The sequence below is a fragment of the Podarcis filfolensis genome (assembly GCF_964270895.1).
Source record: "Podarcis filfolensis genome assembly, chromosome: 16".
Classification (NCBI taxonomy): domain Eukaryota; kingdom Metazoa; phylum Chordata; class Lepidosauria; order Squamata; family Lacertidae; genus Podarcis; species Podarcis filfolensis.
In genome coordinates, this window is record NC_139620.1 from 22,637,878 (window position 1) to 22,659,646 (window position 21,769).

Consider the following 21,769-nt stretch of genomic DNA (forward strand, 5'->3'; position numbering starts at 1 on the left):
GTCTCACCCACTTGCAAAATGGTTTACACAGGCACGTCTTTCCAGAGAGTGTGATGGAGCTCCCAGAGGGGATGACAGAGAAGGCTATAAACACTGAGATTCTTGCCAAAACAGATCAGATGAAAGAAAAGTGCTAGGAAGAACTCTAGTTTTATTGTGGGATACTTAGCTGGGCTGCTTAAAGGGAGTAAGGAGAAAGAAATTGGTAGCAGATTTATATGGTAAACTGGGAAATTTATATGGTAAGCTGGGAGCGCAGGAAAAGTCATTTAATGCTGTAGATCAGCGGTTCTCAACCTGTGGGTCCCCAGATGTTGGACTCCAACTCCAATCATCCCTGAGCTCTGGCCTTGCTAGCTAGGGGTGATGGGAGTTGTCGTTCAACATCTGTGGACCCACAGGTTGAGAAAGGCTGCTGTAGATCTTACCTACTGCCTGCCACTGAGATAGTGAACACACCTCAAGCAGAATACCCAATTGGTGATGCAGTGTTCTCTTCACAGTGTGCACGTATATATACATGAGAAGGTTTTGAAAGGTTTTTTGGTTGCTTAAGCATAAGCAACAGGAGGAGGGGCATCTCATACTAGTAAAACCCTCAACTTGCTTCCAAAGGCAAACAAGGCTCTGTGCCGCTGCTGTTGTTGTTGCCACCACCACCCTGCCCAAACCAGTGATAAGGAAAAAAGGGAAGACGTAGCAGCACATTTCTCCAGCTTACGGAAGGGTGGGGCAGTTAAAAAAGTAGGAAGTGGGTCAGCAAGTGCTCCCGTGCAAAACTCTAAACTTTATTCACTTTTATTTATATATTTAACAATTCTAAAGTATTTATGTCTTGCTCTTGACAAAAGAAAATTGAAAAATATAAAGGAGCAACTTTGCGCTCCTCTTCAGGAGAGAAGAGTATTATATATACACAGCTATCTGGCGCGAGTGTCCTGCTTTACATACAAAGAATAAAATATTAATAAAAAAGTGCTTCATTGATCAAAAAGACTAAGAGCTGCAAGCGTTTATTCACACTGTACATCACAGACACGCCCCCCCAAAAAACCCGTATCAGAACCTCTTGGCACCTGTCGTTATGAACTGCAGAATATTAGACCTTGTTTTCACCATCTATTTGTACCATTAAAACCACACTGCCACAGTGCGCAACACAATTATGCTTTTCCTTCAAAAATCATCTCTCTATTCACCCACTTTAATGGATAAGTACAGATAAACTCCATTTACTCCATTGCAACTCCCACCTCTATTAAAAAAAGAGTGCTATGCATCTTTGCTGCATACTCCCATAACATTTAATTTTCTATTAAAAATCCAAAAGCCAAATTAGAGCCAAACTTTGTATTGCCCGTTCTCCCAGCTGGAAGAAAGGAGGAGTACAAAGAAGCTACGTACATCCCCAAGCTGCCTTAAAAGGTGCAAAGTCTCTTCCTATGCCTCTTGGAAAGACTTGATTTTCATTCCCAAATGCTTCCCTTGTATGACTGTGTTGTAATCAACACACACACCTTTTCACAGAGAACATGGAAAGAAAGAAAAGTTTGCTGACAGGGCTTTCTTCTATTGGGTATTCCAATACACTCGAAAACTTCACTTTAGAAGGCATTGCCCTATCTTGGCAATAGGTTACTTCTAACTTTGCAATCTCTTTTCGGAAGGTTGGTTTGCTTATTACACCACTGCTGCTGGAGTCTCTCTTCTTCCTCCATGCTGCTATTAATACACAGCCCCCCTTGGTATGGTTGGAGGGCTTTACTGGCAGTGCCACACATTCCCCACAGTTGCTGGCTTGGGTACAGTTGCCCACAGGGAGATCAGTGCTGCCTACGAACTTGTGCCATGAGGAAGACATCTCAAGCTGAGGCAGTTTCAAGCGGTGGCAGCCGTGTGATAAGGGAAACATGTTCAGTAGTCAAATTCTACAGGCTGGGGCAGAGGAAGATAGAGGCACGTCACTACTTGGTGGAATATTTAGGCAGAAGCTGCTTCAGCTTCACCTAGCAAATGAATTGCAGAAAAAATGTGTTTTCACAGCCACCAACCAAAACCTCTAAGTGTTTTTTGTTGGCAGGGTTGGGTTGGGAAGACGATATTAAAACAAAAATAGGAGGACTCAAAACTCTTCATAGCACAGCAGCAGAAAAGTGATTTTAATGTAAGGGGCACATTTTCGTTTTAGATGAGTTGTATCTTTACATACATATCTTTTGGGGGGGGCAGTTGTTAAAATGCCCTAGTTTGGGGGCCTTGGCAAACCAGTTTTCACTGACTCTCCTGGGCAGAAAAAAACCCAATAAATCAAAACCATCCTCCATTTGCTTTGGGGTTCTCCTTGTGAGAGGGGGAGCCTGGCCAACAGTATTATTTGACTTTGCATGCAGCCTTCCCAGTGCAGCGAAGCAGCTCTGCCTTCTGTGTAAACTATCTTTTTTTAAGAAGAAAAAAGTGGGGGCAAGGATAGCATTTTAACAGCTAGTAATAAGCCCAAACACCAGTTCCTTCAAAACAAATTGCATGTACAAGAGTCTTACAGTGAGGTGCCAGTTTAAAAATACAACCCTGAACAGGAATGGTCTGTCCAATCCCCCTTCCCTCTCACTTTCCTCAAACCACCGTACACTTTCTTTAGCCAAAGTGGTCCAGGCATTGCCCACCTTGAGCCACAAGTCTGCCAACATCGGCAAAGGACTGCCCAACGTGGAGATCTGCAACCCATTCTGCCGCCCCCCGCCCCCCCCCCCCGCGCCTGCCCTTTCGTGCAGCAAGGATAGCTAAGCCCACTCTAAGAACAGAGAGGGAGAGAGGGTTTTTTTGAGAAGGCAGCTCCCATTTCTTCTAGCAGCAACAACTTCCCAAACAGCAGGTTGCTGTTGGGAAGTAACAGGAGTGACTGGGCAAAAAGAAAGCATAAGCACTGACGCTACAAGGTATTCACAAGGTCTCTGGACCGATTACCCTTCCTCTCACAGCAAGGTAGAATCATCCGTCTGCAGCACAGTTCTGACAGCAGGGCAACAGAAATGCCAGCGGGGAAGATTCCAGACCCTCTTTTTGTCGTCTTCCAGCAAAATCCACACAAAATTTACATGAGGTGGATGAAAATGACACTGGGAGGAACAGCTGGAAAGGAGGGGTTTCTGCTCCACTAGTACAGGCCCAGCATCCTGTCCCTCTGAGCATGTCATCTCTCCTCCCAACTCCAGAGTGCAAGGCTTCTCTCCAGTCCTACCAGCTTCAGTCAGCAGAGAAATGTGCGTATCTGCTTAGCAGGGAGAGGTGGTGCTGTCTCTTCCCAGCTTTCCTTCCACGCTGGAGCCTCAGTTTGAGGTGGCAGCAATAGGTTTGTCCAGTTCGAGGTCAAGGCTGGGGCTACTGGGATGCAAGCTGCTGTAGCAGGATTTGCAGACCCGGCTGGGTTCGAAGAGCTGCTGGCTGGGGACCGGCACCTTCTGGTTACAGCAGCTGGAGCAAAAGACATTCCCACAATTCCTTCAGTCAGAAACAGGAAGAGAAGAAATTACAGTAAATTTGCAACTCAGAAATGCAGTTTCCACAACAGTACATGTCTTAAGTTGGTGCTTGCAGAAAAAGGTTTGGGGGGGGGGCAGCCTTTGGACTAGTTGCCAAAGAGCAGCTTGGGTGGAAGAGGGTTAAGTTCTTTCCCCCCTTCAAGCTGCAGTGGGTCAGAGCGCCACAGGATGGTGATGTCTGCTATGATGCCAGCCCAGAAATGGTGATCTGGAAGGGTGAAAAGAGCCTGTAACCGAGCCACAAATTTCTTTTGTGCCTATCTTCAGTGCAATGGAACACTTCAGCTATGTCTCCGTCTGCTCCTGGCTGTTGCTTCCCAAAAAGAAGTTAACTAGAATCAAGCCTTGAAGACTGGCAAACCAGTCAACTTCTCCCCCCAAAAGGAAAAAGCCTACCTAAGCCAGAAGTGAGTCGGCTGCAGTTCAAGGGAACTACAACAATACTGTCTTTCAGCACAAAGAAAATGTGAGTCCATGGGGACCATGCAAAGCCACGCAGTGAGCAGCCAGAAAAGATGCAGCCCACATACTGAGTGAATGAGGGATGCAGCAGCTGACACATCTGTCAGTTGTCAGTCACAGCAGGGCCATAACAGCACATGCATCTTGGGGCAGGGATGGGGTCCTGCGTGCAACTAGAACCCCACAACCCCCCACTTCTTATCTCAAACCTTTCCCCCAAATGCAGCTCTGAGCAGCATAAGCGGACAAGGTCCCTGGTTCATAATCTTTGACTTGCAGATATAGGCAAGCATTAGGTAAGAATTGTTTTGCACCTCACTACAGGTGCCTTGAGGTTGGCATAAACAAACATAGCAGGTTTAATCTGCTCTTCTCCAGTAGCTTAATAGTGGGAGATAGGAGGCAACTGGCTTTATATAAAGAGTTTGTGCCAGGTGTGGTTTTTCTTTATGTTAACTGTCGATGTAACAAGCAAAGGGAAACCCCCATTTTTCATCTCACAAACTTTCATATTTCTAGCATGGCAAAGCAACCTCTAGATATCACTCACTCAGGGCTAGACTTGGGATGGTGATTTGGAAGTCTTCTTATGGACTCCAATAGACACTGCTATCAGAGAGAACAGCGGGAGTGAAAACAACAAGGCAGTGAAGACAGACCACTCTATGAAAAAGCCATTCAAATGCCCTCACAGTGAAGATTCTGAAAGGGTGAGGGTTCACAGCACGACCTAGCTGCCAAAAGAAGACTAAATATTTCCTTTCAAGAGAAACTCCTGGACATTGTGTAAAAGAGAGACTATCTGGAATTTTCTGCCTGGGTATATCTGTTCAAATCTCACGCAAAGGGATCACTTAGTCCCTAAGCAGGTTCTTATATGCATTTCAGGATTTTTGCCAGACTCTTGGCCCTCAGTGTCAAAGTCATGTTCCTTCTCAGGGAATCTACTCCACCTGGCTAGCAGAGGAGACCCTAATGCTCACGCTGCCTTGTCCCTCACTCAGTGCCCATTAGCCCACAATTAAGGCTTTTTACACTCTTGTGCTATTTCAGAAGTGATTGGTAAGGTTCTCTCAGTGTACTGCTCAAGAACTCCCCAACAGCTGCCAGCTCTCTGTAACACCAAATTCAATGGAAAAAGGCCAAAATAATGTGTTGGTTTCTATATACCAGTGGTGGCAGGTGTGGAGAGGTAGAGCTGCCCTCCTGATACTGGTGTCACTGCAGCTTACCTGGATGGGGCCAGGGCAGGGTGGACACATCGCCTTTGCTGCAGCTCTAGCAGGTAAGCTGCAGCGATACAGGGGGTCTCCACTCCACCAAACCGGATGCTACCACGCAATACACAGAAATTGCCTGCTCTTATAATTGAAATACTCATTGCAGATAAGCCACTTGCATGTTAGCCAAAGTTGCAGTATGCCATATGAAACAAAAAGGCTTATTAGTATAATGTGAAAAGAGGCCCACAGACCTCAATATCCAACTGGGCTGCTACCATTCGTCTTTGGTGTAACGATTTATGGGCAAGAGGAGTGCAGGGGAGGGAGTCAAAGGTTAGTTTGAAGAGGTTATTGGAGAAATGCAAGCAGACAACAGAGGCTGTTCCAAATGCTCACCAAGTCTGATCAACACGGTCAGGGTCCCTGCAAGGAGGGGAGAAAAAGCTCAGAGGGGAGACTAAATCAGAGGATTTGTGGTTTCCCCCCAGAAATGGCAAGGTGAGACCACTGTCTTTTCCTGCTAGCCTGAGAGAAGGTAATATACAGCTATGTTTTAAACAAAAAATGTTAGTGTGTTGTGAGAAATGAAGTTAAATGGCCCCTGTGAGCCCAACAATGGCCCAGCAATGGAAGAGGCTGTCCCTGCTGCATCTCTGCATGGTATCTTTCTTCGGACCCACCTTCCTCCAATCAGTAGGCATGGCAAGAACAGTGACATGTGCAGAAACACAGTGCATGGCCTCCACTGAGAAACATCATTTCTTATTGTAGCAAATAAACTGGTTTGGGTTTTTTGTTGTTGGTGGTGATGGTGGTTGGGGGGGGTTGGTGGTGGTGAAGAGATATGAGGCACGTGCCTCTGATTTTAATATAAAATAAAGAGTGCCACAGAAATCAGACTGGGAAACACAATTTAACTATAAAGGAAAGGGACATGGCACACACTGTCTCAAAATGGATCGAATCTCAAAATCGGCTCCTACTTGTTCTTTGGAAGCCTTCTCAGCTAAGAAGACTTGACACAGCTAGAAGATGAAGCAATAGAATGGGACATTTCCAACATTCTCCAAAGCTGCTGTTCTAACAGACTTCAGCACAAAGCAGAGGACCTCTGTCTATGAGGTGATTTAAACATTTGCTCAAAGCAGAGAATGCAGCGTAAAAGGAAGAGCACAGGCCAGAGTGAGCCCAGGAATATTTTTCTAAAAGAAAGGGGGGGCATGGAGCCTATTGGTGCTGCTGCTTGACTGGAAACAAAACAAGTTAGTGAGAAAGTTTGAGAAAAGCAAACACACTAAAAAGGGAGGCCTTGTTGGCAGCGCTAGACCCGACTGCCACCTGGCTGGTGCTGACCCATGACAGGGCCTTCTCAGTGGTGGTTCCCCAGTTGCAGAATTGCCCTCTTGGGTGAGATGCACCTGTCTTCCTCATTACTGACTTTAACTTTCCCCTGAAACACATTCCTGGTTGCCCAAGGCATTTGATGGCTAAAAGATGCTGACCATGGCAAACTTGAAATTAAGCTTTAGTGACAGCTTTTAAATGTTTTACATTTAATTATTTTATATGTGTTTTTTAAAAATTTATTTTAAATTGCATTGCTTTAATGTTTTGATGTTTGCAACTTTGGGCATTTTTGGGAGGAAGGGCAGGATACAAGACTGCAGGTGTAAAGCAAAAGGGTTCTGTCTCTCTTCTCAAATCACCATCTGGGGACCAAGTTTCCACAGGATTCTATGAACTCTGCATTGGTGGGAAGTTTAGGATTCATACTTAAGCCCCAGGAAATCTGGCCTCCTAACAACTCTCTGCCCCCTTAAGAAATTACAGTTCCTATGATTATTTGGAAGAAGCCAGGAGTCTTTAAAGTGGTATACTAGTACTTTAACTGTAAGGTGTGGAGGTGGGCTGTGTGACAAACTTTATAACACTCTTACAGCTTGTCAAAAGCTAAGCCCTTCTGACGCAGGCCATGGTGGACTCAGCAAGAAGAATGCTATGCAGTGGGTGTCTACCCTTGCTATAACACTGCCGTGTGTGGCTCTATGGTCTGACATGGGAGAGTGATCTTAATAAGGAAAAATAAAAGGCAAAGTGCCCAGAGGCTAAAAGAAAGAGGAGCCCCTCCAGGATATGGCAGCAGAATAGCATATCTGCACCCCACACTATCCATCCTACATGCATTACCTGCAGTGGTGCTTCCTGCTGACAAGCCAGAATGCACTGTCGCAGCCATAACAGTGTGCAGCCAGGTGATCGGGAAGCCATCGTGTCACCTGGGAACAGAGATGTAAAGAGAGAGAGAACTTTAAATACAAGCAACACGGTTTAGAAAGTAAGTAGGATACAGAGGGGAAGGAAGGAAGGGAGGAAGGGAGGAAGGAAGGAAGGAAGGAAGGAAGGAAGGAAGGAAGGAAGGAAGGAAGGAAGGAATTGTTTCTTCATCTTTGGCCAAATAACAGAAGAATCTTCTAACCGAGCATCTCAAATACTAAGTTTTCACAACCAGTGCTAAGGCCCCCAACTTTCTCTCACACTTACATAGCTAAATAATCCAAGCACACTGACACACCACGTGTTAGTCAAGGAAAATGCTTTCATCATTTCCCAGTGCAGGTCCAAAGGCAGAAAACTGACAGCTATGGGGCTTCTTTGGCACAGGTACAGATTTTTTAAGTATTAGAGACAACAGGGACAAGAGGGAAGAGGTTTCAAGAGACCAATGTCAGAACCAAAGGGATACAGAGTAGAGCCAGGTGATTAGTAGCAGGTGCCGATATAAGGAAAAGGGAGAGGAAGGCCACGGAGATGGATTTTGCCTGTACCTCTGTGTCCTGTTTATCCACCTGTTCCCAGCTGGCTTCAGAGAAAATCTCTGTACTGCAGCGAGACAAACAGTTCTGATCCAGATTGCTTTCCGAGTCAGGGATTGAAGTCTGTTGGCAAACAAACACAGCTGAACAGAACCTACTCCCAACCCCTCAGAACATGGATTAGGCAGCTGAGAAGAGGGAATCCTTCTGAACCTCCTGCTCAGAGATCAGATTATGGGATAGGGTGGAGAGGTGGCTTCTACCAAATTCCTCAAAATTTCTGCAAAACAAAAAACCCAAACTCATTGCTAAAATTCAAATGTTGCCATGAGCATATCTGATAGCAATATACTTTCACGGCTCATATATTTTGGCAATGATTGGGGTGCTGATGTTATCTCTATATGGTAGATACTTGAAGAGGTGTGTGATGTGGAGCAGAAGACAGAGCTCTGTGGCATAAATACGGTGCTGCAAAAGCTCCAACACTAAACAATGGAATTCCTGAACAGACCCAGTCGCTTTCCAATTCATTTGAAAAACTGTACGCCATGCAGAGCACCATATAATACAACCATGAAGAAAAGACTATTTAAGCCCTACAGCAGTGGTTGTGGGGCACGGGGAACGGAGTGGGGCTTCACTAGAGCAAATGTGAAAGTACAAGCAATTTGGGAGAGGCAACAGTGGAGTGATGGAGTGTCAGCAGTGGCCAGAAGACATCCCCTTTGGGTAAAAATGGGAAGAAAATGAGAGGAGATCAGGGGTACTTAGTTTCTCTTTCAGGCTTTGTCAGCTGGGGGGAAGAAGCTAGAATAAACTCTTCAGACACCCCACTTGTGCCAGCACCGCAGATTCTGCTCCTCCATGCCAGCATCTTCCTGTCAGCCAAATCCCTTGGCCAGTTTCAGACAGTTTTAAGGCTGTGCAAACAAAACACTGGTTATTTTTAAAATACCAGTTTTCCAGCTACTGTGCAGTTCTACTCAACACACAGCAGAAGTCTATGGGACAAGCCTTTCTCCTTAGGACACGGAAGGGGAAGCTTTTCGAGCCCAAGGACCACATTTCCTTCCAGGGGCCGTGGGCCAGTGATGAGCAGGACTAGAAGCAAAAGTGGCCAATGGATGTGAATTTTACTTCTGCACAGCAGGATAAGTTTTATAAGCACTCTCACACTCTTCTATTCTCCATCCATTCCAGTCAGACAAATACACTCAAGGAGGCTGCAAAATAGGGAAGGTGTAGCCTGGATAAAGTTCAGAGGGCAAACAGATGGGGCCTGGAGGGCTGCATTTGGCCCCCAGGGCTGAGGCTCCCCAATCCTACCTTAGGATAGTTCTATATATTGGCGTAGAAATGAAGTCTCAACTGAGGTCTTAATGTCTTCCCATCGCACCCAAAACCTTTAAGACGACAACTACATCACTTGGGAGGGCCAATCCAGAGCCAAGCACAAGCCCAACAGCCTACATTCCAAATATCCACCCACTCTCTCTATTCACCACCCCCCCCGATTCATTTGGCTAAAGATAAAGGTAAAGGGACTCCTGACCATTAGGTCCAGTCGCAGACGACTCTGGGGTTGCAGCACTCATCTCGCTTTACTGGCCAAGGGAGCCGGCGTACAGATTCCAGGTCATGTGGCCAGCATGACTAAGCCGCTTCTAGTGAAGCCAGAGTGGTGCACGGAAATGCCGTTTACCTTCCCGCCGGAGTGGTACCTATTTATCTACTTGCACTGGGTGCTTTCGAACTGCTAGGTGGGCAGTAGCAGGGACCGAGCAACGGGAGCTCACCCCATCGTGGGGATTCGAACCACGAACCTTCTGATCAGCAAACCGTAGGCTCCGTGGTTTAACGCACAGCGCCACCCGCTTCCTGTCGACTCATTAGGTTACTTACTGTCAATTTTGCTCTCTCTCATCCAGGCTGCACTGGAAAGAACGGGACGCATGTGGCTGGCTACTAACCACCTTTTCCCAGTTGCTCATTCCCCTTTGAATAGACCTCACAATGACAGATCTCATGTTGGTGAGCAGAACACAGCTGGGATTTGGATCCAGGACTGCCAGCTGGTGATCCACCCCACTGCATGCCACATCATGATCGACCCTGTTTTCATGCTTTATGTTATGCATGCATTTTTTAAAATTCTGGAGCAGCCCCAAGCATCCATAAACACCTGCACTCATAAACACGTGACACAAAGAACTGCCCCTTAAAACCACCAACAGGTTAAAAAATGATGCAACAGGGGTGCCTCTTTTGAGGGAGGACTCTTGGCCACTCAAAAGAAAATGCAGAAACTAGTGGACTGGACTGTCAAGACCTTTCAACAGGCCTAAATGGTGAATAGGCATTTCAATGAACTTGGACAGGACATGGAATAAATTAGTCTCTGCTGCAGCAGTGCTTTGGCGTCTTTTGCTAATAACTATAAAGTCCTGATACAACATCAACAAGTCTTTATACAATGTTTATATACAAGGTAGTGGCCCTCCTCAACCAAATAAAGCATGTATGGCTTTGCCATTTTTACTGGCACTAAAACACACACACACACACACACACACACACACACACACACACACACACACTTTCCAAAGCATGAGCAGCTTTGCAAATTAGCCACTCATCTAGCTGCCTGTAATGAATCAGAATCACCTCCAGGGGGACTAAGTAGGAAAGAATTTGTGAATCAGGGAAAGGCTGGTTCCCTACACCCCCAGCCTCAGGCTATCAATGTGCCATATATTTCTGTGGGGAAGCAGGCATATGTATCCAGGTAGCCTTTTTTTGTGGAGTCACTTCCAAGGATCCATTTTCCTTGCACAGAACCATGGGCACAATCATGGCAAAGGTCGCTTAACTTACCACTTCATCCCCATAATCCCCGTTGAAACGTAGCGAGCTGTTCAGGTACTGGCTCTCTAGACGGCTCCTCAGCTCCTGCACCTGCTTCTTTAAAGTCTCCACTTCCTGCTGGTGCCCACTTTCAATCTGGCGGAGGCGCTGCTGAATGACATCGGCATAGATTGGCATCCCATCGTCATCCAGGTGACTTCGGGCAGGCTGGTCCGGGCTGTTTGCTGTCTGCTGCCGGCCTGGAATAGCATGAACCCACTTGTGGTGCAAATTCCTCAGATGCAGCGGGGCAGAACTACAGCTAGCTGCAGAGACCTGTCGGCTGAGGGAAGCCTTTACCCTACCTTCCTCCCCGTTCACACAGTGTCCGTTTGGTGCAGGGTATTTCTGGGTAACACTGAACCCTGCCGGGCTCTCTGCCACCTTGTTCTCAGGCTCCAGCTCTCCATTGCACACAATCTCTTTATAGTCAGCTAAAGGCAAGGCACAAGGTGAAGGCATTGGGTCATGTAAGCTGCTGCTCTTAGTAGTCCTGTTTAGGTTCGCTGCCAGTTTGTGTAGCTCTATTGAGTCCTCGTTCTCAGGCCGACTTTCGACAGTGCGGGAAAGTTCGCCAGCACTGTTGTCCATGGGATGGAGCCAATGGCAAGAGACATTCTGGATCAGCTCCGTCTTTGCCCCATTCTCTGTTAAAGTTTCCGTAGAGCTCTCCATGTTTGATGTTCCCATCTCATGCAGGACAGGAAATGGGAGGCTGGGCTGGGGAGTGCCCTGAGGGATTTTGACCTCTACAGGTAGCCTACTAACACTGTCCTCCTCTGCTCTTTGAATGTTACTATTTACAGCATTGCCCAAAAAGCCAGGCCGTAGTTCCTTCACCTGAGATGGTTTCTGGACATCGTAATGGAGCTCATCTTGCCCCTGACACTCAAAAGCACCCTGTAAATCCATCTGTGGGCTGGAAACTGGATTGTCTAATAAAGTCGCTGTATCCAGTTCCGTCTTCCCACCCATGTTATCAGTAGAGCTGTCCAGGTTCTCAGTCCTGCTTTCCTTATCAAGAGCGGTGTCCTCTCCCCCTTCTTTACTTGCTGTTTCTGGAACGCCCCTCACACACTCCTCCAGGCTCACTTCCTCCTTGGTAGCCTCTTGCAAAATGTTCTCCATCTGCCCCTCTGCTACAGCCACTGAAAGCTCTGCTCCAACCAGAGTCCTGCCTTGTTTGCTCACACATTCTCCGTCAAAGGGGTCATCCTCCGGGTTCCCAAGGCTGCTCAGCTCCAGGGACCGGCGGTGCTCCTGCCACTTCTCGTTGAGGCTGGGGTCGCTACTACGCCGGTTGGTTGTCGGTACGCTGCTGTCACCAGCCATTGTCAGATTGTCAAATGACCTTGTCTTTGGCAGCCTTGAGAGGAAAGAAAGAAAAATGCTGAGAATTGTTTCTAATTACAGGTTAGAAATCAGCTGTTAACGGCCAATCACGCCTGCAGATAATCATCTTTCGCATGATGCTATACTCTCTCAACAACTCCTGAAAACTGCCATTTGTTAATCACGTGGACAGCAATAGAGGCAACTCCCTCACCTGTCAAACATCTACTTACATTACATCATCTGAACTCTGAGCTCACCTGCCCAGAGGCTGATCTTCAGGGCTGGAACCTGGGACTGGGTAAGGGGCACAGGTGTCATCCGCAGGGGTCGAAGGGGAAGAACATGGCAAGTAAACGGCACTCCACAGCATGAGGTTTCGCACGTGGCACACAGGATACAGCACCTGAGAGAGAGAGAGGACAAACAGATGACTAAGAAGGCTGTAATCCTTTTATTAAGGTTTGAGACTGACTGACCTTGCATTTTAATTTGCAGTCGCAGGTTAATCTTGAATATATTCAAGAGCAGCCATTTGAATTTTGCCCCTTCCGGACACTTTGGAATGGCCTCAGTTTGCCCACCCCATCAATTGATACAGCCCCTCCCGCCAGCTCATTGCTCATACTCTCAACCACCACAGTGCCACTAATTTAGAAAGTGGACAAACTATTTCAAAAGAGGGTGAATCATTGCAAGGACTGGGAAAGCAAGCAAACACCCAAAACCAAGAATGTTATATTAAAATGGCAACTTATTTTAAAACAACCAGATGAGCAGTGTAGTGCATCCACAAATTGTATTATTATATGTACTGCGCTTATGCCGTTCTGTGTCTCAGAAGAGCTCAGAGTGATTTACATGCATTTTCCCAGATGATCTAACTATCTTATTTACAGCCATACTTTTAGAATACTGTAATAATGTGTCCTTCAGCACACATTCTCTCTCAAGCAATGTACCCCCAATAACACAAAACCTACCCCATTCCCTACAGTTGGGTGACATTTGCTGTGGCTGCATGCAATGCTAGACCATTAGCAGCATTACAAGGATGTGTGGGAGTGCGCACATGAAGCCTTAAGAGTTTTTTGACATTATTAACAGCTGCAAAATTGGTTAACTGAAGATCACTGAATGTTTGTAGTCAAAAGAGTGGGTTTCAAGAGGCACTTTGGGGGTCTATAGGGAAATAACAGTACATTATATGCCTACAGCCTGTTTGCTCTGAATCTAAAATAGCTAAATAGCAGTACAGTATGTCCACCACATATGTTGGCTGCTTTCAAGTCACACTTCCCAGGTGTTTCCCATGAAGACAGAATATGGGGACAGACACTCAAACTGCAACATGGACCTACAGACCAACTGTCTCAGAGCACTACTGTGCTCTTGCCCAGCTCCCACTCATCTCAAGGGGGTTTGCAGAAAGGAACATCCTGCTGGACTGTGTCCTACATCTTTAGACTATTCTCAGAGTGCTGTAGCTCTGAGAGTCTTTTTGGGTTACCTAATGCAGTGTTTTGAATTGTCTTGGAAGATCAGGTTCCTTTACCCTCTTTAGATACAAACTCTTGCTTCAATGAGGTAGGCTGAATAGCTGCATCATACTTCGCCTCATCTTGATTTACCTGACAGGCGTGTTGTGGGAATGGGAAAGGGAAAAAGAACTATGTGCACCAGACTGGTTACATTTTTATAGGAGTGCAAACAATAAAAAGTACATACAGATTCTGATTGGGAGGAGTACAGCAGATTTTTGAAGGCTTTGTTTCCTGCTCGCAGCAGAGACCAAACTGAACAGGTCCTCTCTTGGGTGTGCTTTTCACCTCTCTCCTTCGCGTTGTTGCACAGGAATGTACCAAAGAGGCAGGAGTATGTGTGCTGCACCAACTTGACCTATATAGAAAAGATGCAGCTATATTACTGTTGGCACACAAGCCTGAAAAGTAGGATCTCTCGATTTCTCTTTCGCACACACCACCAAAACACAGATACGCAGGTCTGAAATATGTGAGTTTAATGTGAACTCCAAATTTGATTTTCCAATTCAGAGTTTAAATAACACTATGGAACATACCTAACTATCCTCTGAGTGAGCATTTCTGCAGACTCCAATGAGAGATTTTTACTTTTTTTTGGCTTGGTAGCTTCCTTTTCATATCCGAATACTGAACTACGAAAAGGTTCAAAATATTTGAAGCAGTGTGTAAAAGTATTCAACTCACAAGGAATGCTTCATTAAACTCGAAAGAGCAGGGGAACTGCCTCTGGAGCTGATGGACACAGTCGAGCCACTGCAGGAACACTGGGCATCGTTCATTTAGGTCATCCGAATTCTCACCATGACCACAGCGATCGGCAAACTTATGGCCAAAATCCAGCCACTCCATCTCCACAAGCACCTGGAAACCCTGAGGGAAGCATCACTGAATTAAATTCGCACAAGGCTCAAGTCCACAAAGCCAAACTAAGATATGCTGGCATGAGGTGGAAAACCCAAAATGCTTTCCCTCCTAGCAATTAACCAGCAAGGGGTCAAATTCACTATGAAAGTCTCATGGGCAAGCCCCACGGAAATGAAGAAAAGCTGCTCTCATTTGCATCAATGAGGCTTGCGGAAAAGAGCTTACACACAGGTGGCACCCCAAGGGCCAGATCCATGTTTCTATCTCTGCCATTCTTAATAGCACCTCAAAATGATCCTTACCTCAGACTACCTATTTCATTCTCGGACACAAACTCACATTTCTCTTATGCACCCCGCCCCAAAAAAACCCTTCCAGCATTAAATCCATTTTATTTCATGCCAAGTCTATTCTTCAGAAGTTTGGAGGAAAGCACATGGATCAGGCGTGGGGGACCACTGTCTCTCCAGATGTTGCTCAATTACAATTCACATTAGCCCTAGAAAGCATAGCCAATGGCCAGGAACAATGGGGACAGCAGCTGAGCAACATCTGGAGAGCAACAGATGCTCTTCTTTAGAAGAGCCACCACCATAAACCTTTCTAAACACGATTTAGAGGTCCCCCAACTGTGCTATTTCCCATGCCACGAACCTCGATGGTCCTGTAATATGGATCCAGCAGCAGCTTAGCCAGAGCCACTATCTGCGGGGTTCTGTCCCAGCCATCTGAGCAGTGCACCAAGACGGGCCGCTGATCTCTGTCCACTGCATGAACTACCAGAAGTGCCGATTTCAGGAGGACAGACAAATGTTGCAGCCATTTGGTGCTTTCCAGAGCTGACAGCCAGCTGCAGATCAACAAGGGAGAATAGTTTTGACCTCTCTGTTCTGTTAAAGTGAAGTTTGTAGGTTGAGCAAATTTCAGTAACAAGTGGAGGGTATACTTTTTTCCTTCTGCATCAAAAAGTACAAATCGCTTAAGTTAGTGGGTATCCAAGCCTCTATTTCCAGAAACCTTGGGGTGTCTCAGAAGCTTATCCAAGGTTCCCAAAGAAAACAGTAACAACAGGTAGGTTCCCTGCACACATGCCGACAACAGGTAAGCCTGCACACATGCCAACAATGCAGGAGTGTATGTTGGCAGTATTCCGGGGCATCCTCCTATTTTGTGTGGGAAAACAGCAAAGGTCAATAGGTCTGGAGGTAGGTGGATTTAAAAAAAAACCTAGGTTTTTTTAAATTAAAAAAGCCAATATTAAATATATGTGTGTGTGTGCGTGTGTACACACACACACACACACACACACACACACACAAACATATACAAATAATTACAAATGTTAATTTTCTCTTATCTAATAACTAATCCAGCATTCGCTAACCTGGTGCCTTCTAAATGGCCATGATGGCTGGGGATAATGGGGGCTGCAATCCAAAAATATCTGGAGGGCACAAGGTTGGTGGAAGGCATACAAATGACTGCCTTTATTTAAAATGACAAAAAGAAGACTGAGGATTAGATTGTTTAAAAAGCAATACCAATAAATCTATTAGTACAGTGTGCGTGCTGCGAAGGGGAGATGTGCAAGGGGACAACAGTGGGGGGGGGGGGAGCAGAGAGAAGGCGCACATGTCACTCACTTTCCTGGGTCCGGCATTTGTGTGCAGAGCAAACGCAGCGACTGAAAGCTCTTCCGAATAGAATGGATGTTTGCCATTCCCATAAACACTACTTCACAGTTTGGATAATACTCTGTTAAAAGCAGAAGATAAGGCACTTCAAACAAGGCAGAAGCGAAATGAATGAAGGAGCTTTACTGTAAAAATGAGCCAGCAGCAGCTGGGGCCTGTGCTAAGCGCTATTATCCCATCAGCCTCCTCTAGCCTTTGAGGTTCTCTCAGGCACACCAAACATCATGACAAAGGACGACTGTTATGACAGAATAGAGGGAGTTATTCTAACACAGTCTAAAGAAAACACATGAACTTACTGATCTACTGGACTGCTTGCTGGGAACAATGGTCTCTATCTATAGAAGTGATTTGAAACTGATTGTTATCACCAGTGAACATAAGTCAGACAACCCCCTTAGTTAGCAACACGGACATGGCAGTGGAGGAGTTGAAAAATAAGAGTTGTGTAGTGTCAGCATGCTCAGGACCTGTCTGGATATTATCTCTCACCCTCTGCCCTCTCTGGTGGCAATTTAGCATGACAACAGTGGCACATTCTTCAGCCACTATACTCCTGAACCAATGCCAGGAAGCAACACCTGTAACTGTAGACATACAAGTTCAATTGTTTCCATGGGCTACTTTGTATGTAGGAATTTCAAGTATACGGATCCCAATACAGTGGTACTTCGGGTTAAGAACTTAATTTGTTCTAGAGGTCCGTTCTTAACCTGAAACTGTTCTTAACCTGAGGTACCATTATAGCTAATGTAGCCTCCCGCTGCTGCTGCCGCGACACCACCACACAATTTCTGTTCTCATCCTGAAGCAAAGTTCTTAACCCAAGGTATTATTTCTGGGTTAGCGGAGTCTGTAACCTGAAGCGTCTGTAACCTGAGGTACCACTGTACTTGTTTGGGATGGGTGACGTAGTTGCACAGAAGTTTTTTGGTATAATTAGAATGCAGCCTGGAGGGTAGAAATATGGGTTCATGCTGGACTTCCGTAGCATCTTGCAATTTTTAAACAAATTACAATCATTAGGTCTTCATAAATAAGATGCACCTGGCTGGTGCACCATGCAGTTTTTCACCATGTATTGGTTTGGGTGGATCAGCGAACTTATAAGCGCATGCCATAATATTATAAACTTTAAAGCTGGCATCTATTGCAGATTTTGAATCATACAGAGAATCAGGGTGTCACTTGGAACATAAGTGTTTGGCCTTCTTATCAGACCCCTGGATCGATAGCTCTCATTACTGTCTGCACCACACCAGTAGTAGCTCTCCAGAAATTTAAGCAGATGTCTCTCAATTTTTCCCTTCCTTCCTCCTTTGCACATCAGGAGAAGGAATTTAAAAACTTCTTGTTTGCAATCTGCAACAACTTGGAGTTTCACCAATTTGGGTGAAACTAAAAACTGCTCTTTGTTACAAATTACAAACAGGGAAAGGGGTAGAGACACATGAGCCCAAAGCTACCTGCAACTTCTGCGTTCTGTGGCGAAAATCAGATGCAACACTAAACACCATGGTTTAGTGAATTTGGCCATGCAGTGCAATTCCTTCACTTCCTTAAAACAAAACAAGGTGGGCTTTTTTTAAAAAACAACAACCCAAAACCATACTTTTGATTAAAATCTGGTAAGGACTCCATGATCAAATACTGTAGTTTAGCTTTAGAGACTGGATCTAAATTGCAGGACAAAAGGTGGCATCTTTCTCTTCTTAAGCAACAACCCCTTTGGATTTGAACATTTTTTAGCACACACACCCCATTTCCAACCTCCTTGAATTAATGGTAGTTACTCTGGTAACCAAAATTTGATCTGGTTTAGACAAGGTCTCCACTCCCACTCCTTCTCTACATGTGTAAACACCTTTGCACAATGCTCAGAGCACAGCACGACTACTCACCTGGGCATTCACAGCCTCCCCCTTTGGCCCTGTTTGCCACTGCAGCTGCATATGAGCGTGCATCCAAGATCAAAAGTTTCTGAGGCTGAATGGCTAGACTTTCTGCTCCTGAAGCATTGGAAATGGAGGAATCTGAAGAGAGAATATTATGAAAATGATATACAGGTGGTACATAACCCCAGTCAAGCTCGCAAAAATATATCACTTGCCCGATAATAAATGCTGGAAATGTAAGGAAGTTGAAGGTACATTTTTTCACCTATGGTGGATGTGCCCAAAGATTAAGGCCTTCTGGGAAATGATTTATAATGAAATGAAAAAGATACTTAAGTATACCTTCCTGAAAAAACCAGAGGCTTTTCTCTTGGGCATAGTCGGCCATCTGGTGCCAAAGACAGACAGAATTTTCTTTATGTATGCTACAACGGCAGCAAGAATACTTATAGCAAAGCACTGGAAGACTCAGGATCTACCCACTCTGGAAGAATGGCAGATGAAGTTGATCGACTGTATGGGACTGGCAGAAATGACCGGCAGAATCCGCGACCAGGGAGAAAAGTCAGCAGAAGAAGATTGGAAGAAATTCAAGGATTATCTACAGAAATATTATAAAATTAATGAACTTTGAAAAGATGTTGGTTTGAACTTTGGTGGGGACTAGCTGTTATGATAAAGATAATGGGGATTATGATGGTTTATGTTATTAAATTTAAAAAAGCTGAATGGAAAATAAGGTTTTATTTTAAAAGGAATGTTAAGAGATTAGGATTTGCTGAATTAATAAGGTGAACTAGAGAACAAGAAGGGGAGGTATGAGGAAGTCAAAGAAATATGTGATTGAAAAACTGTTATTGAAACTGAATTGTTTTTAATATTTTTCTTTTTCTTTTTGTGTTTATATAAAATTGGAAAATCTAATAAATATTCATTTTAAAAAAAAAGGAAATGGAGGAATCTGAAGAAGAAAAGGAGTGGAACAGCTTATTCTGCAGCAGTTATCCAAAAAGTGCACACTTGACACATGGATTACATGGCATCTTACATATAAAAGAGATCAATGAAGTGAGAGAGAAGCAGAGGAGCTGCTTTTGACAGTGGAACATACTCCTCACGTGTAATTCCGGCACCAGCAGTAGCTGATTCAACCTGGTCACAGAAGAGGGAGAAGTGAGGCCACAAGGCCCACCCCACCAGGCTACCTAGAACAAACTGCCATTTTGCTTCTCCTTCAAACTGTCTCCTGCAGTTATCATTCCACCCTGTCACTATGTACATAGGAGGCCACTTTTTGCTGAATCTATGAAGCTCAGTATTATCTGCACTGACTAATAGAAGCTTTTCAGGGTTTCAGGCAGAGAACTTTCCCAACCCTACCTGAAGATGCTGGAGATTCAACCTGGGACCTGTCTCACCAGAGTGGTGCATGCTCTAGTTATCTCTTGCTTGGACTACTGCAATGCGCTCTATGTGGGGCTACCTTTGAAGGTGACCCGGAAACTGCAACTAATCCAGAATGCGGCAGCTAGATTGGTGACTGGGAGCGGCCGCCAAGACCACATAACACCGGTCCTGAAAGACCTACATTGGCTCCCAGTATGTTTCCAAGCACAATTCAAAGTGTTGGTGCTGACCTTTAAAGCCCTAAATGGCCTTGGTCCAGTATACCTGAAGAAGCGTCTCCACCCCCATCATTCTGCCCTGACATTGAGGTCCAGTGCCGAGGGCCTTCTGGTGGTTCCCTCGCTGCGAGAGGCCAAGTTGCAGGGAACCAGGCAGAGGGCCTTCTTGGTAGTGGCACCTGCCCTGTGGAACGCCCTCCCACCAGATGTCAAAGAGAAAAACAACTACCAGACTTTTAGAAGACATCTGAAGGCAGCCCTGTTTAGGGAAGCTTTTAATGTTTAATAGACTATTGTATTTTAATATTCTGTTGGAAGCCGCCCAGAGTGGCTGGGGAAACCCAGCCAGATGGGCGGGGTATAAATAATAAATTATTATTATTATTCTGAAAAACAGATGCTCTACCACTAAGTTATGGCCCATCAATGACATGAGTAGCACCCTGGCTATCCTTCCCCCACCCACCCACCCACCACCTCCTCCAAGGCAGAGCAGGAATCCAGGTGTCCTACACACAAGAGTTGCAGGCAAAAGGCTGAAATCCCAATCAGGGGGGAAACTGCCATTCGAACTCAATGGAGACTCCGAAATGCAATATTTGAGAAACAAAGAGATAATCAAACTTACCAAATTCTACATCAGAGAGGTCTCCTCCATTGGAGAAATCTCTTGAACAGTTTCCATTCACTAGTTTACTGCTATTAGACTTGGAATCTGAGGCACAAGCTTTGGCCACTGACTGGACAAGATGTTCATCGTCAGCATTTCTCCAGCCCCACCAGCTGACCTCTGGCTGCCCGCAACGGGAAATGACTGCCCCATTGCCCTGATGCCTATAGGAAACAGAAATGAAACAGCTAACAGCAGCCATCACAATAGGGCCCTAAGTGCAGGTAATGCTAGAGCAAAAGCACAGTGACATAGGAATTGCCACCTTACTGTAGAATTCCAAAAGTAGTTTTGACTTTCTAAAGCAGAAATACTTTCTACGAAATACTGTTTCATAGGGCATTCTAATGTATGCCCTATGAAAACAGTATTTCATACTGAATTTCATTTGAATCAACATTTGTAATCAAAATGCAGTAAAAAAAATGAAGTTAGGATTTAAAGAGATTTGTGTCAGAATGCTCAAGAAACAAGTTTCAAAGTAACTGAACCAATAGATTCACTTATACCAGGGTCAGAATTCCAACCAGTTTTTGTTGACGCATATAAAATGTCTATAATGCAGAGATGTCTAGAACTGGGAGGCTGCCTGTTTAATCCTAAAGAGAGATCAGTGACAAACTGCCAAAGTTAATGATGATCAGCAGCTTCAGTACTATAGATGTGCCTTTTGTTCAGAAACAGGCAGTCAGTGAAGCCCATCTATAGTTTTATATAACCTGTGTCGTGTCCCAAAACAACCCATGTAGCCAACTATTATTATTACGTTTCTAGACTGCTCGTCAAACAAAGTCCCCTGGGCAGTTTACAAATAAATCAAATAAAATCCAGTCAATAAAGCATTTCTCAAAACAAATGACATAAAAACTCGGAATTCAGTGCAAAATCAGGACCATAAAAACACAACTGAAAACAGACCAGCAAGATAATTATTATAAAAACCGGCCTCAAAATCATTAAAAGGAAAGCAATGTGCCCAGGTTTAAATACACCAAAACATAAGAGTAAAATTAAAAGGTAGAATATTTTGCACCTGATGTCACAAAGGTCATCATAATCAGAGAAACAGATGGGCTTCCCTGGGGAGACCATTTCACAACTGTTGGACTACAGAGACAGCCACCATTTATCCAATCATTCCTACACATCTTGAAGGGCTTGTGGGCTTTGCAGCAGGGCCAGCTGGAATGACTCAAGGAAC

The 21,769-nt window shown here is 45.1% G+C and overlaps 1 protein-coding gene across 41 annotated transcripts in view; it reads right to left on the bottom strand.

Annotated features, from left to right (window-relative positions):
* Window positions 1–767: 767 nt before the first annotated feature.
* The window catches only part of MTMR3 (myotubularin related protein 3), a 58,502-nt gene continuing 37,500 nt past the window's right edge, over window positions 768–21,769 (bottom strand). For 9 of the 41 annotated variants that reach the window (XM_083589763.1, XM_083589762.1, XM_083589764.1 and 6 more), the window contains 12 exons: window positions 20,527–20,732; window positions 18,280–18,411; window positions 16,328–16,439; window positions 15,339–15,534; window positions 14,505–14,690; window positions 14,005–14,175; window positions 12,537–12,682; window positions 10,915–12,310; window positions 8,050–8,160; window positions 7,412–7,500; window positions 5,621–5,647; window positions 768–3,498 (listed from right to left, as the gene is read on the bottom strand). In XM_083589763.1, the coding sequence (XP_083445889.1) occupies window positions 3,327–3,498; window positions 5,621–5,647; window positions 7,412–7,500; window positions 8,050–8,160; window positions 10,915–12,310; window positions 12,537–12,682; window positions 14,005–14,175; window positions 14,505–14,690; window positions 15,339–15,534; window positions 16,328–16,439; window positions 18,280–18,411; window positions 20,527–20,732 (2,944 nt within the window). In that variant the 3' untranslated portion in view covers window positions 768–3,326. The other 32 variants (XM_083589777.1, XM_083589787.1, XM_083589785.1 and 29 more) reach the window with 9 other exon arrangements.